This window comes from Myxine glutinosa, chromosome 11 (genome assembly GCF_964187855.1).
Source record: "Myxine glutinosa chromosome 11, kmMyxGlut1.1, whole genome shotgun sequence".
In the NCBI taxonomy this organism is placed as follows: Eukaryota; Metazoa; Chordata; class Myxini; order Myxiniformes; family Myxinidae; genus Myxine; species Myxine glutinosa.
The window spans coordinates 16,833,838-16,855,836 of record NC_136271.1 but is presented as its reverse complement, the minus strand read 5'-3'; the positions used below and the strand labels follow the sequence as shown (position 1 = coordinate 16,855,836).

Below are 21,999 nucleotides of genomic sequence, written 5' to 3'. Positions count from 1 at the left end.
CTACTATAATTTAGCTCAGCTTTTAATTGCGAAATGAGCCCAGCCCAGCCGAAGCGGCCTCGACCGGCCTCGCCACCTAGCCTATAACCTTCCTGGGGCTCGTCCCGGCATTTTTAGTTCTTTTTGAATGAATTTACTACTATAATTCAGCTTTTACTCGCGGCCGTAGAAGAATGACTACTATAATTCAGCTCAGCTTTTAATTGCGAAATGGGCCCAGCCCGGCCGAAGCGGCCTCGACTGGCCTCGCCACCTCGCCTATAACCTTCCCGGGGCCCGTCCCGACATTTTTTGTTTCAGAGGTTTCCTCCTATCTTTCACCGTTCAGGAGATTAGTGCGTGCAGACAAACAAACAAACAAAAACTTTCTTTTATATATATAGAAGATAGATATTTCAGTTGAGCTGTGTCAATTTTCAATCTGATTCACCTGACATTTCAATTTACCATTTCAGTTTTGTCATCAAATTTTCAACAAAGCTTTATTATGAGAATATGGAAAAGACAAATTTAAAATTTGGTCAAAGGTCAAGGTGGCATAAAATCGTCAATCTTCATCCGATTGACCTGAAATTTTAAGAATTTGCATATTGGGTCACTGAAATGTTTTTTTTTGTTTTTTTTGCCATATTCATTATGTTCAGCATACGGAAGAAAAAGTCTGAATACAAAGCAGATGCGGGATGGGCTTTGCATTTTCAGATCCTTTCTAGTTGAGTATTTGGCAATTAATTGATGCCTTCGTGTTGGAATTGGTTGTTATTCATGTTTGTTACCACTATCCCTTTAACTTGTGCATTTAACAAGCCAGATGCACTGGTTAACATAACAGCTTATTGCAAGAATGTTTTCAAACAGTTTGAGAGCACATACTATCTGCCACTATTCCAGTGGGTCCAAGTTACCATAATATCAAAGCAAGCGTTATAGTTTAGATCAGAGATTGTCATCTAGCCCAGTCTATACTCCCAGATAAAAGATGGTTTCTTGAAAATGATTCGTCAATAATATCCTCATTTTACAAGCTTCTGGCAACATGCATACAAAAAAGTTTAACGGTTTACTCTTGATATCTGGTAGAGATTGACATGTTTGGAGGCTGAATTTGGTTTACATTTAATGGTTTGATCTGTTTTGCCCAATTCACATCCTATGAAACTTTTCCCCAAAATTTCTGGCTCATCAACTGCTTTGTTTTCTGCGCCCCACTTCCCACAGGGTGCTGCATACACCAGGACACACCGACGACCACATGGCTCTGCTGCTCGAGGAGGAAGGAGCTGTGTTGTCAGGAGATTGCGTGCTCGGTGAAACCACAGCGGTGTTCGAGAACCTTCGTGACTACATGAACTCACTAAAAACAATATTGAATCTTGCTCCTTCTCTTATTTACCCAGGTATATCAATTTCCCAGCTCTACTTTTGGAGGTTATCTTTGAAGACTTGTAAATTGTATTGTGGTTACTTATCGGTAGAAAAAGGGCAAACCAATAACACCGAAATCTTCACCTTTTATCTGCAGTCATTGCTGATCACGCTTATACGAATCAATAGTGATCGCCTTTCCATGAAATAGCAATCACCAGTAATTTGGGCAACGTATTTGTCCAAAAATGCCTTATCAATAATGCTATTGTTGTGATTTTATTTGTGGAGGTGATCTCATTGCTGAAAGTGTCTCTCTTCCCTGGCGGGCTTTATTCACGTAGTGCATCGCCACCTCATGTCATCCCCAATTCGGACGCATTATCTTTATTACCCCCAACCCCTTCATAACCCCCTTTATTACTTTATTACCCCTTTATTACCCTTTCCTAACCCAACCACCTTACTTGCTAGTTTCAGGGTTTACTCCTCACTCTCCTCTTTTCTTTATTGTTAATCCCTTTGGATATTTGTGCCACTGTCTGTTCTGCCTTGCTCTTCAATGATCCTCGTTCCTGTAAAGGGAAGAAAAAAAGTCTGGAGGTGCAGGTGGAGGTGATGAATTTCCTACATTCTCTCTGCCCTTCTCTAACTCGTTCTCCATCTCTCTTTGTCTCTCCTTCTCTCTCATTGGGTGACCCGTGGACGCAATGACAGTTGTGCACCCACCATTTGGAGAGGTTCCTGAGCATGAAGAGTCAAGACCTCTGATGGATGTTGGATTCATTTCCCAGCTGATGATTCTCCACACATCTACCTTCCTGTACCAGAGCTTGAATAGTCTTCGGAAGATTACAATCTTTATCTTGAACAACTATTAGTAATATAAAGCAGTATGACCTCCTTGCTTATCAGGTGACGTATGTCTGCCCTGCATGAGAATTTTTACCAGTAATCGGTAATCTATATTATAATAGCCGTAGATGATTCTGTCTGTCTGTCTGTCTATCTGTTGGGTGTCTGTCCGGGGTGTGGCTTACTCGGTTTGCAGAGTAGCTCCACCCATAGCTCCACCCATTCTGGGAGTGGCTATAAACAAATATCCACCATTTTATTAACTCGCATAGCTTTGAGTCCTGTTTTGTAGGCCCGTGGTGTCTTGCTCTCCCCCAGTTTTATTTCAAATCAAATTCGATAAATCATTTCATTTTTCACAGTCGCTAACATAGTTTTAGACTCGGTTGAAAAAAAACGGGAAGAAAATCCGATGAAAGTTGCCGTTTATAGAACGAAATGAATTCTCAAAGGCCTGTAACTTCAAGGCCATTGAGTCTCTCTCACGCCTTTATCTCCAATCTAACTCACCATATGATTTCATTTTTATCGATGGTTTTACTTTTAGACTCGGTGTCAGCAATAATTGAGAACAATCCACACACGCGGGAAAATGCAGAGATATATTTTTTAAAATCGCGTCATGGTGTATCATACACCGCCCAACATGACACCGCCGGCAATGTGTCGATATATATTAAAAATTCGCTTTTGCTTTTCCGTTATGATATATTACTATTTCGTTTGATGATAGTCGTCACAAAAACGTCAACAATGATGCCGACATATATTTCTTCGTTTTTATTTCATTCAACATATTAGCCGGAAGTAAAATATGTTTCAGGAAATTACCGAGAGATATTTCTTCGTTTTTTTTATTAGTTATGTGCGCATACACTTTAAATAGGTTTATTTGAAATCTTTAATTTTCCACAAACATTCCACACACGCGGGAAAATGCAGAGATATATTTTTTAAAATCGCGTCATGGTGTATCATACACCGCCCAACATGACACCGACGGCAATGTGTCGATATCTATTTTAAATTCGATATATCATTTCATTTTTCACAGTCGCAGACTCGGTTGAAAAAAAACGAGAAGAAAATCCGATGAAAGTTGCCGTTTATAGAACGAAATGAATTCTCAAATGCCTGTAACTTCAAGGCCATTGAGTCTCTCTCACGCCTTTATCTCCAATCTAACTCACCATATGATTTCATTTTTATCGATGGTTTTAGAGTCGGTGTCAGCAATAATTGAGAACATTCCACACACGCGGGAAAATGCAGATATATTTTTTAAAATCGCGTCATGGTGTATCATACACCGCCTAACATGACACCGACGGCAACGTGTCGATACATCTATCTATAATTCCAGTAATCTCTGTCTGTACGTTTGTACGTCTGTACGTCTGTTTGTCTGTGACCGCTGTTTCTCGACAACCACGGGTCCGATATACTTGAAACTTGCCAGGTATATTGCTGGGGACCCGAGGATGTGCCTTTTCAAGGTTTCATATTAATCGGACAATTACTTACCGAGCTATGTCCAAAAAACGATTCAACCAATCAGAGAGCAGCGAACGATCGCGTGTGCCGAACGTGGAGGACACACTCTGCCTCGGATGGCACATTTGAGAGCGTATTCATTTATTTCACGTTTGCAAACTATGTTGGCGTTAAACTATGTTTTAAAACTAATAAAACCGAATTTGCGATTCATTCGCTTTCCTGCGCGTTTGTGCACGCGATGGCGATTTCTTTACCAAACTCCGGAAGCCGTTCGCTTTGGACCAAACCATTGCATGTAAATAGAGGGGGGGGATTGTCACCGTACTCGCAAGCTGTTCGCTTTGGACCAAACCATTTCATGTAAATAGAGGGGGGGGATATAATTTTAGATATAGATATAGTACGGGCAATGCCCTAGTATTAAAAATTCGATATATCATTTCATTTTTCACAGTCGCTAACATAGTTTTCGACTCGGTTGAAAAAAAACGGGAAGGAAATCCAATGAAAGTTGCCGTTTATAGAACGAAATGAATTCTCAAACGCCTGTAACTTCAACTTCAAGGCCATTGAGTCTCTGTCTCTCTCACGCCTTTATCTCCAATCTAACTCACCATATGATTTCATTTTTATCGATGGTTTTGGACTCGGTGTCAGCAATAATTGAGAACATTCCACACACGCGGGAAAATGCAGAGATATATTTTTAAAAATCGCGTCATGGTGTATCATACACCGCCCAACATGACACCGATGGCAACGTGTCGATATATATTAAAAATTCGCTTTTGCTTTTCCGTTAAGATATATTACTTTTTCGTTTGATGACAGTCGTCACAAAAACGTCAACAATGATGCCGACATATATTTCTTCGTTTTTATTTAATTCAACATTATTAGCCGGAAGTAAAATATGTTTCAGGAAATTACCGAGAGATATTTCTTCGTTTTTTAAAATTAGTTATGTGCGAATACACTTTAAATAGGTTTATTTGAAATCTTTAATTTTCCACAATATAATTTACTTGCCATTTATCATTTGATGATTACGAGACAAATTCCTCTTGAGGATCGTGACAATTCATGCGCTGCGTGGAAACTTCTATTTCCAAAATGAATGAGACGATCGATGAAGAACGCAGACTTGAACAGGATGCAGCAAGAAAACGAATGAGACGGGCGAACGAGTCCATCGACGAACGTCAATGCAAACTTGCGGGGTCACCCGTGGGAATCCCACGGGCATGGATGTGTGTGACATTTCGACATATTGAGTTTGATGCTGCACATTCATTTTTACAAAATGGTTACTGGCAAGTCATCAGATCCAGAAATGGTGTAAAAACCACCGTTTAGAGGCCATTTTTCCCCGCAAAGCGGGGGTTGGCCTTTTCGGGGACCGTGGTAGTTGTTGTTTTTTTGTCCCCTTTTTGAAGCAATGTTTTACGGCCGGATGCCCTTCCTGACGCCAACCCTTTTTGCCGCCTTCAACGACAAACAGGGAATTACCAGTGAACTGGTACTCAATTAGCCGACCTCGGAAGGATGACAGGCTGAGTCAACCCCCCTGGCATTAATTCGGCGATCGACCGAGATTCGAACCCAGGATCCTAAGCCGGCACCCTAGCCGCTAGCCCAACACCAGAAATGGTGTCATGAACACAATTTATTTACGCACAAGCACAAAAGCAAGACGGGCCGATTTCCGATTCCGACGGGCCGACGGGCGAGACGGGCCGATTTCCGATTCCGACGGGCCGATTTGGAGCAAGAAAAAGAACGAGACGGGAGAAAAAGGAGAGAAACGAGACGGGGAAAGCCGATTGGAGAGGCGAGTGAGGCGCGATTGGAGAGGAGTGTGAGGCGCGATTGGAGAGGAGTGTGAGGCACGATTGGAGAGGAGTGATTGGAGGGGAGTGTGAGGCACGATTGGAGAGGAGTGTGAGGCACGATTGGAGAGGAGTGTGAGGCGCGATTGGAGAGGAGTGTGAGGCGCGATTGGAGAGGAGTGATTGGAGGGGAGTGTGAGGCACGATTGGAGAGGAGTGTGAGGCACGATTGGAGAGGAGTGTGAGGCGCGATTGGAGAGGAGTGTGAGGCGCGATTGGAGAGGAGTGTGAGGCGCGATTGGAGAGGCGTGTGAAGGATTGGAGAGGAGAGGAGTGTGAGGGATTGGAGAGGTGAGGGATTGGAAAGGAGAGGGATGTGAGGGTTTGGAGAGGAGAGGAGTGCTAGGTGGAGAGAGGAGAGTGTCAGGTGGAGACAGGAGAGTGTCAGGTGGAGACAGGAGAGTGTCAGGTGGAGAGGAGTGAGGGGTCACATATTATGTGAAATAAATAAATTGTGTTCATCACACCATTTCTGGATCTGATGACTTGCCAGTAACCATTTTGTAAAAATGAATGTGCAGCATATAACTCAATATGTCGAAATGTCACACACATCCATGCCCGTGGGATTCCCACGGGTGACCCCGCTAGTTAATTGATATTAGGTTACCGGCTGGGGTAGATTATCAAATGCTCGGCTTATGTCCTGCCTGAGACGTTTTTGTTAATTCCTGTCCAGTAGACTTATGTTCCTTGCTGTTGTAATGTTGCGCAGTATAGCGGAATACTGTGAAGCATATACACATCGACTAGTGAGAGATTCTCCTGTTTTGATGCGAAGCAAACAGTTGTGTAAAGGTTTTTTGACCCTTAATTCTCCTGTGCCTGGATAATGTGAACTAAGAAAATATTCAAATCAAAAATTCTGCCTTGGGGCTTCTGTCCTCAGGTAGAGTGTATGTGATGTCATCAAGAGCTCTACTCCGTGGAGAGTTTGCAGAGGACGAAGAGGAAGGAGAAGAGGAGAGTTAGGTGACCGAGACAAATTCCACAATGGTGATCTCGTCATAAGACAAGAGAAGCAACCACTGATTTATGAATGCCTTTGTCTTGTTTACAGTTGGAAGTAGCCTTGCCAGACCAATTGAGTGGACTGGTCTTTGCACATTTTTATGACGTCATCCCAGTCTACTGTAGAGGCACAGTGTCATTGGTAGCTCGCAACCTCTTGATCTTATTGGGTGGAGAGGTCATGGATTCCAGGCGGCTCCGGGAAAGGAAGGGCACTGAGAGATGTGTTCAAGACCTGTGCTTTAATATCAATGAGTGTTGGCTCTGCCTTCATTTGTGAAGTAAAGGAGCTGATTGGGAGGAAATATGAAGCAGAAACTCTTGCTGAGAGTGTTATGAGGTAGCAATAACATTTCCTTGGCATTCTAAACCTGGCATGCCGCTAGAAAGGGGGTTTTGTTAAAATTTGTTTTTATTGATTGGAGGCAAGATTAGTCTTTGGAAACGGCAATAATTCAAGATGTATTTTTATGTAGGTCATGGGCCTGTGGTGAAAGATGCCGTTGGGTGGCTCAAGAATTACATAACTCATCGAGAACACAGGGAGATGCAGCTGCTGTCAGCGATGCAGGCTGAACCAAGTCGTTCATACACACCGAGCGATCTTGTCAGCATTGTATACACGGTAACATTTTCATTTCAACCAATTGCTTTCTTGATCTTGGTATCTCGTGTCCTACCTGGTACCCCGTTGGCATTGCTTTCTTGATCTTGGTATCTCGTGTCCTACCTGGTACCTCGTTGGCATTGCTTTCTTGATCTTGGTGTCTCATGTCCTACCTGGTACCCCGTTGGCATTGCTTTCTTGATCTTGGTATCTCGTGTCCTACCTGGTACCCCGTTGGCATTGCTTTCTTGATCTTGGTATCTCGTGTCCTAGCTGGTACCCCGTTGGCATTGCTTTCTTGATCTTGGTATATCGTGTCCTACCTGGTACCCCATTGGCATTGCTTTCTTGATCTTGGTATCTCGTGTCCTAGCTGGTACCCCGTTGGCATTGCTTTCTTGATCTTGGTATCTCGTGTCCTACCTGGTACGCCGTTGGCATTGCTTTCTTGATCTTGGTATCTCGTGTCCTAGCTGGTACCCCATTGGCATTGCTTTCTTGATCTTGGTATCTCGTGTCCTACCTGGTACCCCGTTGGCATTGCTTTCTTGATCTTGGTATCTCGTGTCCTAGCTGGTACCCCATTGGCATTGCTTTCTTCTTCCCCTCAGTATTCATATTACAATTTTTACTTACTATATATACATGTTTAGCCTGGTGTTGGCTTAACGATTAAGGTGGCTGGCTTGAGATCTTAGGGTCTTAGGTTTGAGCGCCTGTCACGCTGTTGAAATAACACCAGGTGCATCGACTCAGCCTGTGATCCTTCCGAGGTCGGCAAAATGATTACCAGTTTACTGGGAAGAATGAGCCATTCAAGTATCCTGTGCCGGAGTGGTGACCTGTCCAGGATTGTGCCCAATCATACTAAAATACGCCATTTGTGTCTGCCTGATGAATTTTTGATGCCAATACATTTTGTCGTTACTTATCCAATCTCAACCAAACTTAACAGGATAACGAAGGGTTACACAATGAAGGTTGTAGCGTATTCATTTGCCAGCCTTCCCAAGGGGGTTTTCTCCCCCCCCCCCCCCCCCCCCGAGCGAGTTTGCCCGCCATTGCCGTCAATGGGGTTGCACGTTGAGGTGTATATCAATGTTAAATTAGCTTTATCGTGGCGTATTTCCAAAGACGCTTTTAATAACAAAATTAATACAACAACAACAACAGGCATTTTAAGGCCATTTTCCCTGCTGGAGCGGGGGTTAGCCTTGCGGTCCCCATGACAATCTTCTCCATTTTGCCCTATTTTCTGCATCTCTCCTTGTTAACCCCCTTGCCCGCATTTCTTCTTCCACCATCTTTAGCCAAGTCTTTCTCGGTCTTCCCCGTCCTCTACTTCCTTCTACATTCATTTCCATCACTCTTCTCAACCAGTCACTTTCATCCTTCCTCAACACATGACCAAACCATCTCAACCTGTTCCTCTTCACAGCATCAATCACAGGCTCTATTCCCATCATTTTTCGCAATTCATCATTTGTCTTCCTCTCTCTCAACGATACTCCGCACATCCACCGAACCATTCGCATTTCCACCCTTTCCAGCCTTCGTTGCTGCTCTACATTCATGACCCATGTCTCGCTCCCATAAATCATAACACTTCTCACACATGCAGCATACACCTTTCCCTTCAGCTTCAACGACACTCCCCTCCTCATCAGCACGCCACTCAGTTCCCGAAACTTCTTCCATGCACATCTCACTTGAGCAACCGTTGCTGAGTCTGATCCACCTTCTCCATTCAGCATGTCTCCGAGGTAGCAAAATGTTTTCACACCTTCCAGCTTCACGCTGTCTCCAAGATCCAACTCAACATTTCCTCCATCTGCAGCTCCCTCTGTGCACACCTTACATTTGAATGTAGCTGCCACACTGGTTAATGACCCTCTCAGACCGCTACATTTTTTATGAACCCACTCAGCGCACATTAATAACAAAATTAATGATAATCACATATTGTTAATGTTATTACAAAACAATATTAATACTAACTAGCAACGGTACCCGCCCTACGGGCGAGGCTTCAATTGTGAGACCCAAATGAAAAGGTAAAATATCAGAAATTGAAGGCTTTGTTATTTTAAACGATTTATATAACCATCCGTTAAATCATACCACACGCAAATCATCAAAATCTAAACAGTATCTTACTATAATTCACCAAATGTCCCACATGCCACACATCCACACAATCACGTGTATGGATGTTACGTGTGTGTGCCATACACGTGCCGTGTGTGTGGATGCTACGCACGGGTGGGAGGCGAGAAGCAAACAGGCAATGCAGATACGACGAATGCTAAAGCATGAAACCAATAAATTCCACATTCCTGTAGCACCTTCAGTCGCACGTCAGACATGGACAGCAGGTTCGTGAAGGACTTCCATGAAAAACGTACCCGTTCGCAAACAAACGGGTACGTTCACGTATAGAAACATCGATCGTGGGACCGTGGCGAATCTGCATATGGTGATCCGCAAAGTTCACGTTCAGAAAGTAGAAACCATCACGGCATGTCGTCATTCACTTGAACTCGATATCTCTTTTTTCATTCCAAACAACATAACTCCAATTAATCACAAAATAAACTTTTAACAACATCGTTAATGTTTCCTTCATTGTAAAAACTACCAAATGAACAGTTAAAAGGATTTTGAGCCGATAGCTGTTACGGCCTTGGCAAGATCGATGGAGACAGCGATCTGTTAGCGTATTCACCGCCCAAATAGATATGTGGAATTCTCTCATGTTGAGATTAAATGTCTTTGAACTTTTCCCGAGGTCATTATTTACTTCTAATGATGTTTACATACGAATGATGTTTAATGATGTTTATATTGGTTTTGGGTCGTCCTTTCCGCATATCTCATGGGATTGTAAGTTGGATAGACGGCCGTGATGGCGGCGAGGAGGGTGGAATTCTCTCAAGCAGGGATTCAACGCCCACAACGGTACCCGCCGCCCTGTGGGTGGGGCTTCAATTGGGAGGCCCAAATGAACAGGTAAAATATCAGAAATTGAAGGCTTTTTTTATTTTAAACGATTCATATAAATATCGTTAAATCATATCACACGCAAATCATCAAAATCTAAACAGTATCTTACTATAATTCACCAAATGTCCCACAGTGATCGATACACTATGATCGTGATGATCGTGATCAATAATCGTGTTCACAATCGCTATGTCGTGTTCACTTTGAAAATGTTTTTTCTCTGCAACCGCTTGTCCAATCAACGTGTTTCCTTCAGTTGAAATGGGTTAGAATTCTCCCAAGCAGGGATTCAACCCGTGTCCTTATAAAAGGTCTTTGTCCGAGGTCACCGAGTCCGATCGAGTCCGTGCATCGATCGGTGCAGCCATTTGTGCGGCACCCGGGAAAACAACATCGTCACAATGAGAACAATGAACGTTATGTGAACACTAATGTTATGCGGGAGTCCAAACCAGAGAATGCTGTAGAATAAAGCTGAAATTGGGAAAACTAAATAGCCTATTTTACTCCTGGAGATCCCAGGATTATCCACCCAAAATATCTTTGCGATCGGTTCAGCAGTTTTTACGGTACCTTTGAACAGACAGACAGACGGACGGACATTTGGTGAATTATAGTAAGATAATGTCCCACTTCCCCAAGGCGTTTTTCCTGCAGTGATACCTTGTATAAATAGCTTATAGTTATAATGGCGTTTCTGTGGGAGCAACGGCTTCTACAGGAAGTAAAAATATTACACACCACAAACACGTATGCTTAGCTTTTTAAACAGTCGCTAATGCTCTTTATAACACTAAATGAAGAAATTTGGAGGAATGCCGACATCCGTGAAGTAAGGTTTACTTGCAAAACTGAGCGAAGATCTACTGTACTCTATATAACCCACAAATGTTGGGTTAATAACATGGCCCTTTCTGCCGCTACCGTGGCATTTTTTGTAGCGAACTTTTGAAACTCGCTCCTGCTGTTTCATGCGAAACTGAAGGGGAGAAGCTCAGGTTGTGCTCCTTTACCAAACAGCTAGCTAGCGCTTGCCAAGCCAGCCATTCCTTAAGGGTTTTGAATGGAGAGCTTGCTCAAATGCTTAAACCACTTGGCGATCTCTTCACAAGAAACTTGGTAAATGAACACACACCCAATGTTCTTGAGACCAGACCATAGATCGACTGTAATCTATATACCCCAAAGAGGAATGACCCTTCCTGCCCCTCCCAGAGTCTGCGCGTGTACTATCGTCAAAAAACTGCTTCGGCAGCCATATGCATCTGAAGATGCAAAAGCAGTGGTCTTCTTCTATATGTACATGTGATCTACTTACATTTGCTTATTGTATACTAACATGTGATAGCTCTGCTTTGAAAGCTGCACATGGTGGCACTACTTTGACTAATCTTATCAAAAACACGCTGAAAGCTTAACGGTGGTTAATTAGTCTCGCCCCGAGACTATTGCAACACCCCTGCCTGCTTGTTTATCTGTCTGCCTGTGTGTCCGCGTCTATATATTTTCACTTTGAAAATGTTTTTTCTCTGCAACCGCTTGTCCAATCAATGCGAGACTTGAGAAAAGGTCACATGGTATGACAGCCATATTGGATTAAAGGAAAATATTTGGACATTTTTCTCCAAAACCGCACAACAAAAAAAAAGTAAACTTGGCATATGTCAACTCCCCACAGGGTATATAGGATGATAACAATGATGTCATCGGTAAAGTGGTATTTCAGCCGTAATTGCTTGAATTTAAATCGTTATCCGAAAAATCTGAAACTTCACATATCTGATCTACGATGCAATGTTAGTGCAGATTAAAATTATGATGTCATCAGTCACGTGGTCTGGTGGCTATATTGGATTGAAAATAGAAACGCAAAAAATCTTCTTCTCCAGAACTCCTTAACAGATCGATGCAAAACTTCATACATATAATCGACTAGCCATGGGGAATATTGTTACGTTTATGAGGGTAGATGAAAGAGTCCCATAGTAAAGGTAGGATTGTATAATTGTAGCATGGACTGTGGACGCATAGGAGAAATCTCGATGTACTTAAGTAGGGAAACTATAGCTTAAGATTGTTTATGTGTCTTCACACGAGAGGTGGAGCAGTGATATTTAGTTAGGGATTAAGGTTAGTTTTCCCTAGTATGTGATTTTCCCTCTGTCGTTTTCCCTAAAGTTTTACATTTACTTAGGCCGGCCATGAAAACCCCCATTAAACAACGTTTTCCAACCAGCTCCGGCCCTATGAACACTCACGGCAACTCAGCCCCGCCCACATGAACACTATAGGCAAAAGGCCCTGCCCAGTAGAGGTGGAGGATCAGTGGGTGGAGAAGAAGGCCGGCAGGCCACGCCCCGAGGGACGCGATTGGTTCTCGATCGGGTGGAAGAGGAGTACGCTTCTTCTGCTGTGTCCGACAAGAAGTTGACCATTTTGGTGCTGAGTTAAGTGTGCACGCTTTTGGAGGGCTAGTTGAACTTTTGTTGCGTCGGCAGCATTTATAAAGAGGTTAATGCTGTGGTGCTCTTTGGGGGAGCTGGAGGCCGCGTTATGCTCGCCCAGGCAGTGGAACCTGAAAGAAGGCGGTCTTCACTGCTCGCCCCATGGCTCTGGGCACCTTCGACGAGCGGGCTTTTCGTTGGCGGTAGCCATCTTATATGCTTCCTGAGCCTCGCCACTACCATTCTCCTCAAAAAGGGCCACTTGAGGCCAAAGCTGAGTGCCGGATGGCCAAAAAGGGATTTTATTTCCTTTAATCTGTCCCCTTGTCTGTTTTTGAGTCTGTGAGGAGGTACCTCAGATCGGAATTTGATTTACCTCAACATTTATTTTGATATTGATTTTGATTTGATTTATTTTGATTTATTATTGATTTATTTGATTTATTTTTGATATTGATTTACCTCTCCTGCATTTATAAATAAATTATTTTTTGAATGTACTGTCGTGTTTACTTGTTTCTGGTTTCGGAATAAACCCGTGTGTTCCGTTCAGGTAAACGCTTTGCCTCCCTTCATTCCACGTGCGACAAAGATACGGGGCATTTTTCGGGGTGCCGCCTCTGGAGTAAAACTGTCTCGGTTATCTGTCATCCAGCGGACAATCAGGACAATATATAGCAGGACAATATATAGTTTGAAATTTATTTAATATTCACCTTCAATGACACAATTTATCCATAACTGTGCACAAAAGTGGTTGTTAAATATTCTAATAGTTAGTCAATAAAATCAATGAAGCTACGGATAATGGTAATGTGTTTGACGTAATAGGGTGCACGGATGATATGGGCATATGGGCCATAATAGCAGTAGGCCATAATAGTAGCGTGTCCAGTTAACGATTGTATTTTTGTTAAGAATGAGTGTGTGAGGTGGGACTGGTTAACAAGGCAACCCCAGAAAATGGTAATGACTTCAGGAAAAAGAGTACTTGGGTACAGTTGCGGAACCTTTGAGGAGGAAATGAGGTCAAAAGGTGGACAAATTGATATGAGAGATCAATCAACGGCATCCACATAAGACCTGCTGCCTTGAGTGAAGGTTATTGAATCAAAGACTAAATAAGGCAAACTTTATTGCAAATCATTCTGCAGGAGTTGCGACCGCAGCGATTACTAGCAAACAAAAAACTCATAAAGACTACAAATCAATGCCGTCTGAGTTTGGCCTAACAGGTGACTTGAGAAGAACTTTATGAAACTTGGATCCATCATTTCATGCTGGAGTCAAAGTGAACCAGCAAGGAGTGAAGATATTTTCACTTCACTCAAAAAAAAAATCAGTATGTTGGAATATGTCTTTCAATCCTGAGAAATCCCACACACTCATTCTCTCTCCCACACACTCACTGTTTTTGTGGTATAGGTGTACATCCCGAACTCTCATGCCATTGTGTTATACATTCAACAAATGAAGCTGTAATCACAGACAAATCGTTAATAATTTCCTACAAACGTTTTTCAGTGCATTATTTGTTTGTTGGTGTACGTATATTGTTTGTTTTGTTGTTCTTTTTGATTTGCAGGACATTCCAAACAACCTTGTGAAATTAGCAATTGTCAATGTTCATCAGCATTTGAAGAAATTGGAAGAAGAAGGAAAGATTGGTGAGTTTTGATACCTATTTTTTTTATGAGCCATTATAAATGCTCGCAGTGTTAGTGTGAGAAATCTCTGAGGATATCCCGGAGACTCAATAGCTCAGTGGGCTGTCACCGCGTAAGTGATGAGGTTCCTGGGTTTGAGTCCCGGGTTGTCAGAATTTTTTCACACTAGGCCCATGCAGGAATTTACTTCCTGTTTCTTAAATTGTTATATACTAGGGCATGCCCGTACTATATCTATATCTAAAATTATATCCCCCCCCCTCTATTTACATGAAATGGTTTGGTCCAAAGCGAACGGCTTGCGAGTGGTGACAATCCCCCCCCTCTATTTACATGCAATGGTTTGGTCCAAAGCGAACGGCTTCCGGAGTTTGGTAAAGAAATCGCCATCGCGTGCACAAACGCGCAGGAAAGCGAATGAATCGCAAATTCGTTTTTATTAGTTGTAAAACATAGTTTAACGCCAACATAGTTTGCAAACGTGAAATAAATGAATACGCTCTCAAATGTGCCATCCGAGGCAGAGTGTGCCCGCCACGTTCGGCACACGCGATCGTTCGCTGCTCTCTGATTGGTTGAATCGTTTTTTGGACATAGCTCGGTAAGTAATTGTCCGATTAATATGAAACCTTGAAAAGGCACATCCTCGGGTCCCCAGCAATATACCTGGCAAGTTAAAAGTATATCGGACCCGTGGTTGTCGAGAAACAGCGGTCACAGACAAACGTACAGACGTACAGACAGACAGACAGAGATTACTGGAATTATAGATAGATATATATATCTTGTTACGGTATCCAGGGCGGAATCTCACTCCCTCACTCCCGGCACCAATTTGTTATGGTGCTCGGAGGAATTCCACTCCTGAACACCGAATGTGTTATGGTCCGGGGTTCGGGTTTACTATGAGGGGGTTAACCTCCGCTCTCTCCCGAACTTACCGGACGTGCGGCTGCCGCACACGAATAACTTTGTGCTTAGCAGGTTGCGAATCAGCAACTACGAACACCGATTGGAGAACGTACCGTACATACCCACCTGCGGTTTCCTTTCTTCCCTGATGGAAATTTACACGGCCGAGCGAAACCTTTGTTCACCGCCAGAGTGATAATGCTAAAGCCGTTCAGTCGATGTTAAACTGGATACGAACAATGGCGGATCAATCGAGAAGAGACATTCACGGACAGAAAGAAAGGAAAACGTTTAAACAATTTGATTTATTACAAATATTTACAATACGATTATTTTAATAACAAAGAAAAAAGGGACGAGAAGCAGAAACTTAGCTTGTTCTATGCCTTATTACGATTACTACGGATAAATGAACAACGAAGGAACCTGCTAGCACAAAGGTTACGTGCTCTCAAACCCCTCTCCTCGTGGTGCCAAACGTCCCGTTGCTGCCACTGAGAAGCACCAGCAGGTAACAATGATCCCAACACGGACCGGCAGAGTGAGGTCGATCGTCAGCACGTTAGAGTGACCCAGGCCAAGAGAGGAGCACACGTGCCAGGCCAACAATCCAGGCAGAGTCAGACAGGCCCGGAGTGTAACAATGCAGGTGTAGAGGCCTGCGAGAAAGAGGGAGACCAGCCATGAGCACTAATGTCCACGTACTCAGTGGGGCAAGAGAGAGACCGGGAAGAGAGCAAAGTGTCCACAATGTCCAAGAGCCAGCACAACTGCGACCGCCTTTGACCAAGAGCATGCAAAAACCATGACTGCCTGTGATGCCACGAACCAAGAGAGAGAATCAATCTCTTTAAAATCCCTTTGTTCACCCTCCAGAGGGGAAGGGGGAAATCTTGGAGGTCTCTTAGCTCCCGATTGGTGGAGCCCGTAACTCCACCCCTTCCACCCTGATTGGTGGGTTTCTGAACCTGGACATCCATGGTGTCCCTTGAAGCCCGGTGCAATGCCTGGTAGCTTCCCTTATAAGTGGAGGACCTATATTTCCTTTCCCCAACGCATGACATAATAACCTTTTTTCCCCTTATTTTCTCCTGCCTATAGAATTGTCTTAGTATTGTTCCTTTATCTTTTGAGGTACCAACTTACTGTCACATGTTATGGGTGAATTAAGCCCTTTGCTCACTGAAGATCCTGATTTTTATTTTTTTTACTCACACATTCACTTACACTTTCATTCATGTCATTGTCTTCCTTTCATTCCTCAATTGTTTAGTTCACCTCTGATCTACTACAATCCTCTTGAGGAAGTTCAGTCATTCAAACCCCTGGGTGTCACTATCGGCTTTCTTTCTTGGACAAACTACATTTCAAAGTTGGCCTCTAAAGCTAGCCACCATCATTTGCTAGCTAGCCGCCAAATTTCAAAGTTGTCCTCTAAACTGGGCATCCTCCGTCAAACAAAGTACTTCCTTCGCACTCCTCTCCACCTAAAAGGCCTTCATCCACAGCTTGATGGAGTACTGTTCTCCCCTCTGGCCTAGCTCCTCTGACTCGCATCTTCATCAGCTTGAAGCCATGAAAATCAAGGCATTTAAGATTATTGGAATCTTCCGTGATGAAGCTGAGTCTATGTGCCTATCACTTCACTCATCATCGCAGACAGGTCGGTGATCTCTCTGTCTTATTCTGCCTCCTTTCTGGTCTTGCACCCTCTGCTCTTTCCGTGCTTTGTCCACCCACCAGGTTTCGACAGGACACACATGGTCCACCATCAACCGCCTTCTGGTTAAACTACCCAAATCCAGGATCACTACTCACTTCCACTCATTTGTTCCCCTTTTCTCCCACATGCGGAACCAACTTCCACATTTTTTTCAATCTCATTCTTCCCTCCATGTATTGAAGACAGCTGTTCACCACCACATCATCCAAAACCATGATATTTCCTACCCTCGTTACTGCCCCCCAACCCCAAACCCTCCTCCTTCCAAGTTTCCCTCCTGAGAGTTTCCTTCTTTGTCCATATTGTCCACCCTATGCGTCCTCTCCTGTCCCTCATTCCTCCCCACACCCATTGTTTGTCCAAGTCTGCCTCTATCTTGGCCTTCAACCAATGATGTTCGTGTTTCCCCACTCTCTCATTCGGGTTAGGGTTAAGGTTAAGGTTCGGGTTAGTTGTTAGGGTTAGGGTTATGGTTAGGGTTATTGTCTTGTTGTGTCCTGATCCATTCAATGTACTAATTGTCGCTCTTCAACAAGCCACGGCTATGTTAGGGATAGGGTTAAGATTAGTTAGGGTTAGGGTTATTGTCCTGGTCCATTCAATGTACTAATTGTCGCTCTTCAACGAGCCACGGCTATGTTAGGGATAGGGTTAAGATTAGTTAGGGTTAGGGTTATTGTCTTGTTGTGTCCTGATCCATTCAATGTACTAATTGTCGCTCTTCAACGAGCCATGGCTATGTATACAAATAAAAAGATTGACATGTAAAACTGTATTCCCACGTGTTTTATCACATTTATTCAGGCGTGCTCCATGAGAAGCACATTATTTGGTTTTTTTCATAAATTTCAAACTTTGTTGTCGATACCTTAATGATAGTCTTTGCTCAAGCACCCTTAGATTGCACTACTTTGCACCGTTTATTTTCTCTAAATGCAGTAGTTTGTTGCACAGGGTTTTGTCAAACTTGTTATTCATTCCCTCCAACTCATTCAAAATAATTTGTATTAGTCTCACTCCATATATTAAGCAAGTAAGTTGTGTTTCTTTCAACTGTTTTAGATCGTACATTGTTAGAGGAGTCTCAGAATTTGAAATACCTTTGGATTTCAATCAAATAGTTGTGGCCTTTCTTCATGGAGGACGTGATGTGCAGGAAAAATCCGAGTTCCCTTACAAGGAACTTCCATGCAGGAGGAGAGGCCATAAGGCCCATAGAAGCCTGCGGCTGGTGTTGCCAACCCATGATTGCTTGCCCGTGCTCAATCCTTTTTAAACATGAGGGTCAAGCAAGGAAGCAGCACGTACCACTTTTGAAGCGGTTGTTTTGACTCGGCCAGGGTTTGAACCACCGACCTCCAACCATTAAACCACAGAGCTTCCTGGAAGAGATTGAAAGGAATCCAACAAACTCTTCCAGGAAATATCTTGTTTATTCGCAACTAGATCCTTTGCATAAGTTTCTTTTATTTAATAGTTTTGTATTTTTCATCGTCCAGATCATCCAAAGTGACTTTCTTCCACGTGCCCGACTCGTGAACGTGTCTGTTGCAGTTAAAGACGAAGGTGGGAAGCAGGAGCAATGGCGATGCCGTTTGTGATGCGTTGATGCATATTGCACAATACATTTACAAGAACATTAAACCGCATGTAACCACGTGTAACAATGAGCGGTTTTATTGCACTTGTGATTGTAGAAACAGTTAATTTCTGTTACTTTAATTTTACCACGGATTTTACAAGGTGTGTTGCAGAAATTAATATAATATTGTCAATTTATCATGAAAAGTTTCTCAAACGATAAACACTCATAACGAGTTTATTTCGGGTCAGGCAAATGTTAATCTGAAAAACATTTAATAAACTTCCAATGCACTCTTAGTTCTGCACCTGTTTTTAGTCATTCGATGAATCGCAACTTTATGAGCTTCGTTGCGGTAACTTTGTCTTTCTGCTCTCAACTACTGTCTGGTATTTTCTTTTTTGGACAATAACCGAAGATCCTAGAGGTAATTATACAGTGCATTCAGAAAGTATTCAGACCCCTTTACTCTTTTCACATTTTGTTATGTTGCAGCCTTATGCTGAAATCGTTTAAATTCATTTTTTCCCTCATCAATCTACACTCAATACCCCATAATGACAAAGAGAAAACAGGATTTTAGAAAGTTTTGCAAATTTATTAAAAATAAAAAACTGAAATATCACATTTACATAAGTATTCATACCCTTTGCTATGACGACTGAAATTTAGCTCAGGTGCCTCCCATTTCTCTTGATCATCTTTGAGATGTTTATACACCTTGATTGGAGTCCACCTGTGCTAAATTCAATTGATTGGACATGATTTGGAAAGGCACACACCTGTCTATATAAGGTCTCACAGCTGACGATGCATATCAGAGCAAAAACCAAGCCATGAGGTTGAAGGAACTGCCTGCAGAGCTCAGAGACAGGATTGTGTCGAGGCACACATCTGGGGAAGCCTACAAAAACTTTCTGCTGCATTGAAGGTTCCCAAGAGCACAATGGCCTCCATAATTCTTAAATGGAAGAAGTTTGGAACAACCAGGACTCTTCATAGAGCTGGCCGCCCGGCCAAACTGAGCAATTGGGGGAGAAGGGCCTTGGTAAGAGAGGTGACCAAGAACCCGATGGTCACTCTGGTCGAGCTCCAGAGATCCTGTGTGGAGATGGGAGAAACTTCCAGAAGGACAATCATCACTGCAACACTCCACCGATCTGGGCTTTATGGTGGAGTGGCCAGACGGAAGCCAAACAGTTCAATCTTGGTTTCATCAGACCACAGAATCTTGTTTCTCACAGTCTGAGAGACCTTTAGGTGCTTTTTTTGTAAACTCCAAGCGGGCTTTCATGTGTCTTTCACTGAGGAGAGGCTTCCGTCTGGCCACACTGCCATAAAGCCCACATAGGTGGAGTGTTGCAGTGATGGTTGTATACTTTCTGGATGGTTGTATACAAAATACTTTCTGAATGCACTGTACATGTATTTTGTGATGAGCACAGACATCACGACATAAGGTACAAAATATCAAAGTATCACGTTTGATGATATTTCTTTATCATACTCATCATGGTATGAAAGGCCTTGCACATGAACCTGTTCATAGCATCCAATCCTGAGAATTTAATAAACTAACACTAAAAAGACTTGACTCTACTTTCTACAATCACCGAGGGTTGGGAGGACTGCAGACATGCACACTGGTCATTTTATTGGATGAAAACCTTGAAGCTAATACGTGCGTGGTATTAGCCATCTTGCCCAATGTTGGTTCTGCAGAAGTGGCGGACCTCAGTAAGTGAGAATTTTCTTGAACCCAGAAACGTCCTGGATGAACGCTACCTGGCATGTGCAAAGTTCAACCTTTTTTTTTTTGTATACAAGATCGAGGCTCGTGTAAGAGCTAACATCAATCACACAAAAAAAAAAAGACACACAAAGCATACAGTAAAGGGAGCGGGAGATAGGATGGGGAGAGAGAGGGAAGCACACAAGTACAACAGCAGAGAACAGGGACATCGGGAGATCTGTGGGAGGGAGAGGGCTTGGGGGGGAGGAGGCATGGGAGGACGGGGGGGACGGGGGGGTGGATATTGATGTACTGTACTCTTTACAGAGCATTGGTGATGCCAAAGCAGTTTATTGGCGAGTGCCATACAGGGTGGTTTGCCATTGCCTTTCCATTGTTGTTTCCCAGTGCTCTATCCTTTTAAATGCTGATCGCCAAGCAAGGAAGCAGCATGTATCATTTTTAAAGTCTTTGGTATGGCTCGTCCAAGGTTTGAACAACCGACCTCAGAGCGAATACGCGAACCATAACACCACCAAGTCTGGTGAAAAAAAACAACATCGTATTATATAATTTTTATAAACAGGAATTAAATTCCTGCGCGGGGCTAAGTGTGCAAAACTCTGACAACACGGGACTCGAACCAAGGGCCTCCATCACTTTCGCTTGACAGCCCACTGCACAAGCAGTGAATACATGAACCATTACACCACCAAGTCTGGTGAAAAAAAAAAATATCGTATCATATATAGTATATATACATACACACACACACACACACACGATATCTATGTGTTCTATATATGATGTATATATAAATATCAGGACACAATCATGTCTCTCACCTGTGACTGGAGGGAATAACCAATCAGCTCTCACCTAATCAATTACCCCAAGTGGCTACGATTATAAAGAAATTCACTCCTCCGATGCTCTTTTAGCCGAAGAAAGCTACATAAAGCAACTAAGAAAAGCTACACAAGGTAAGTCCTTTTGCTGTTTCAAACTCTACCTGGGTTTATCAACAGCTGCAGACATTCACAAGTAGGACATACATGGGAATCTCATGAGAATATTGGGGTGGTTTGCCAGCAGGCTTTTGATAAGGTACCACGTAGGAGGTGCTTAGCCAAGGTGAGGGTTTGTGGAGTGGCTGGTCATGTTGCTAACTGGATTAGTGATCGATGATGATGATGAGGTGGGAAGCGTGGGGATTTCTGATGGTGCGCCATCAACTTCGCTCTAATTCAATCTAACCTGATATAGCTGGACATGAACGATGTTTATATTTTTACAAAAAAAAGGAGCATACACTTTAGTATTACTGTGGAGAGTGTACACCTGTCGCATCATATGTGGGATTATATTGAGGCGTGCTTGAGCTCCAAACATTCTGTTCTTCTGAAGTGTGTTCTGCAGATTCAGTATTCCTGTAACATATAAATAAAAGGTAATTACAATGGAGAACAGACAAGTGTATGATAATCATGCACCAACTACTACATGATAATAATTTACTCGAAAACATCCACAATCTTTTCCAACCTAAACTGGCCAGCATTTATTTATTTATTTTTATACATAAATTTACACCAATGGAGGAGCAAAATAAGGGAGGAGTCGGTTTATACCATAGATGATTGGATCAAAGTGGAACCGAAAGACAAAGCTGACCAAAACCTTTTCTACCTTTTCAGCAGATGTCAGTATAC

At 42.9% G+C, this 21,999-nt stretch overlaps 1 protein-coding gene across 4 annotated transcripts in view; it reads left to right on the top strand.

Moving 5' to 3' along the window:
• LACTB2 (lactamase beta 2) overlaps positions 1–18,854 on the top strand; it is a 54,606-nt gene extending 35,752 nt beyond the window's left edge. For 3 of the 4 annotated variants that reach the window (XM_078786433.1, XM_068130247.2, XM_078786434.1), the window contains 4 exons: positions 1,219–1,397; positions 7,094–7,242; positions 14,257–14,338; positions 18,528–18,854. In XM_078786433.1, coding sequence (XP_078642559.1) covers positions 1,219–1,397; positions 7,094–7,242; positions 14,257–14,338; positions 18,528–18,574 — 457 coding nt within the window. In that variant the 3' untranslated portion in view covers positions 18,575–18,854. Of the gene's footprint in view, positions 1–1,218; positions 2,324–6,197; positions 7,243–14,256; positions 14,339–18,527 lie in introns of all 4 variants that reach the window. The other variant, XR_013624906.1, reaches the window with a different exon arrangement.
• Positions 18,855–21,999: the final 3,145 nt, after the last annotated feature.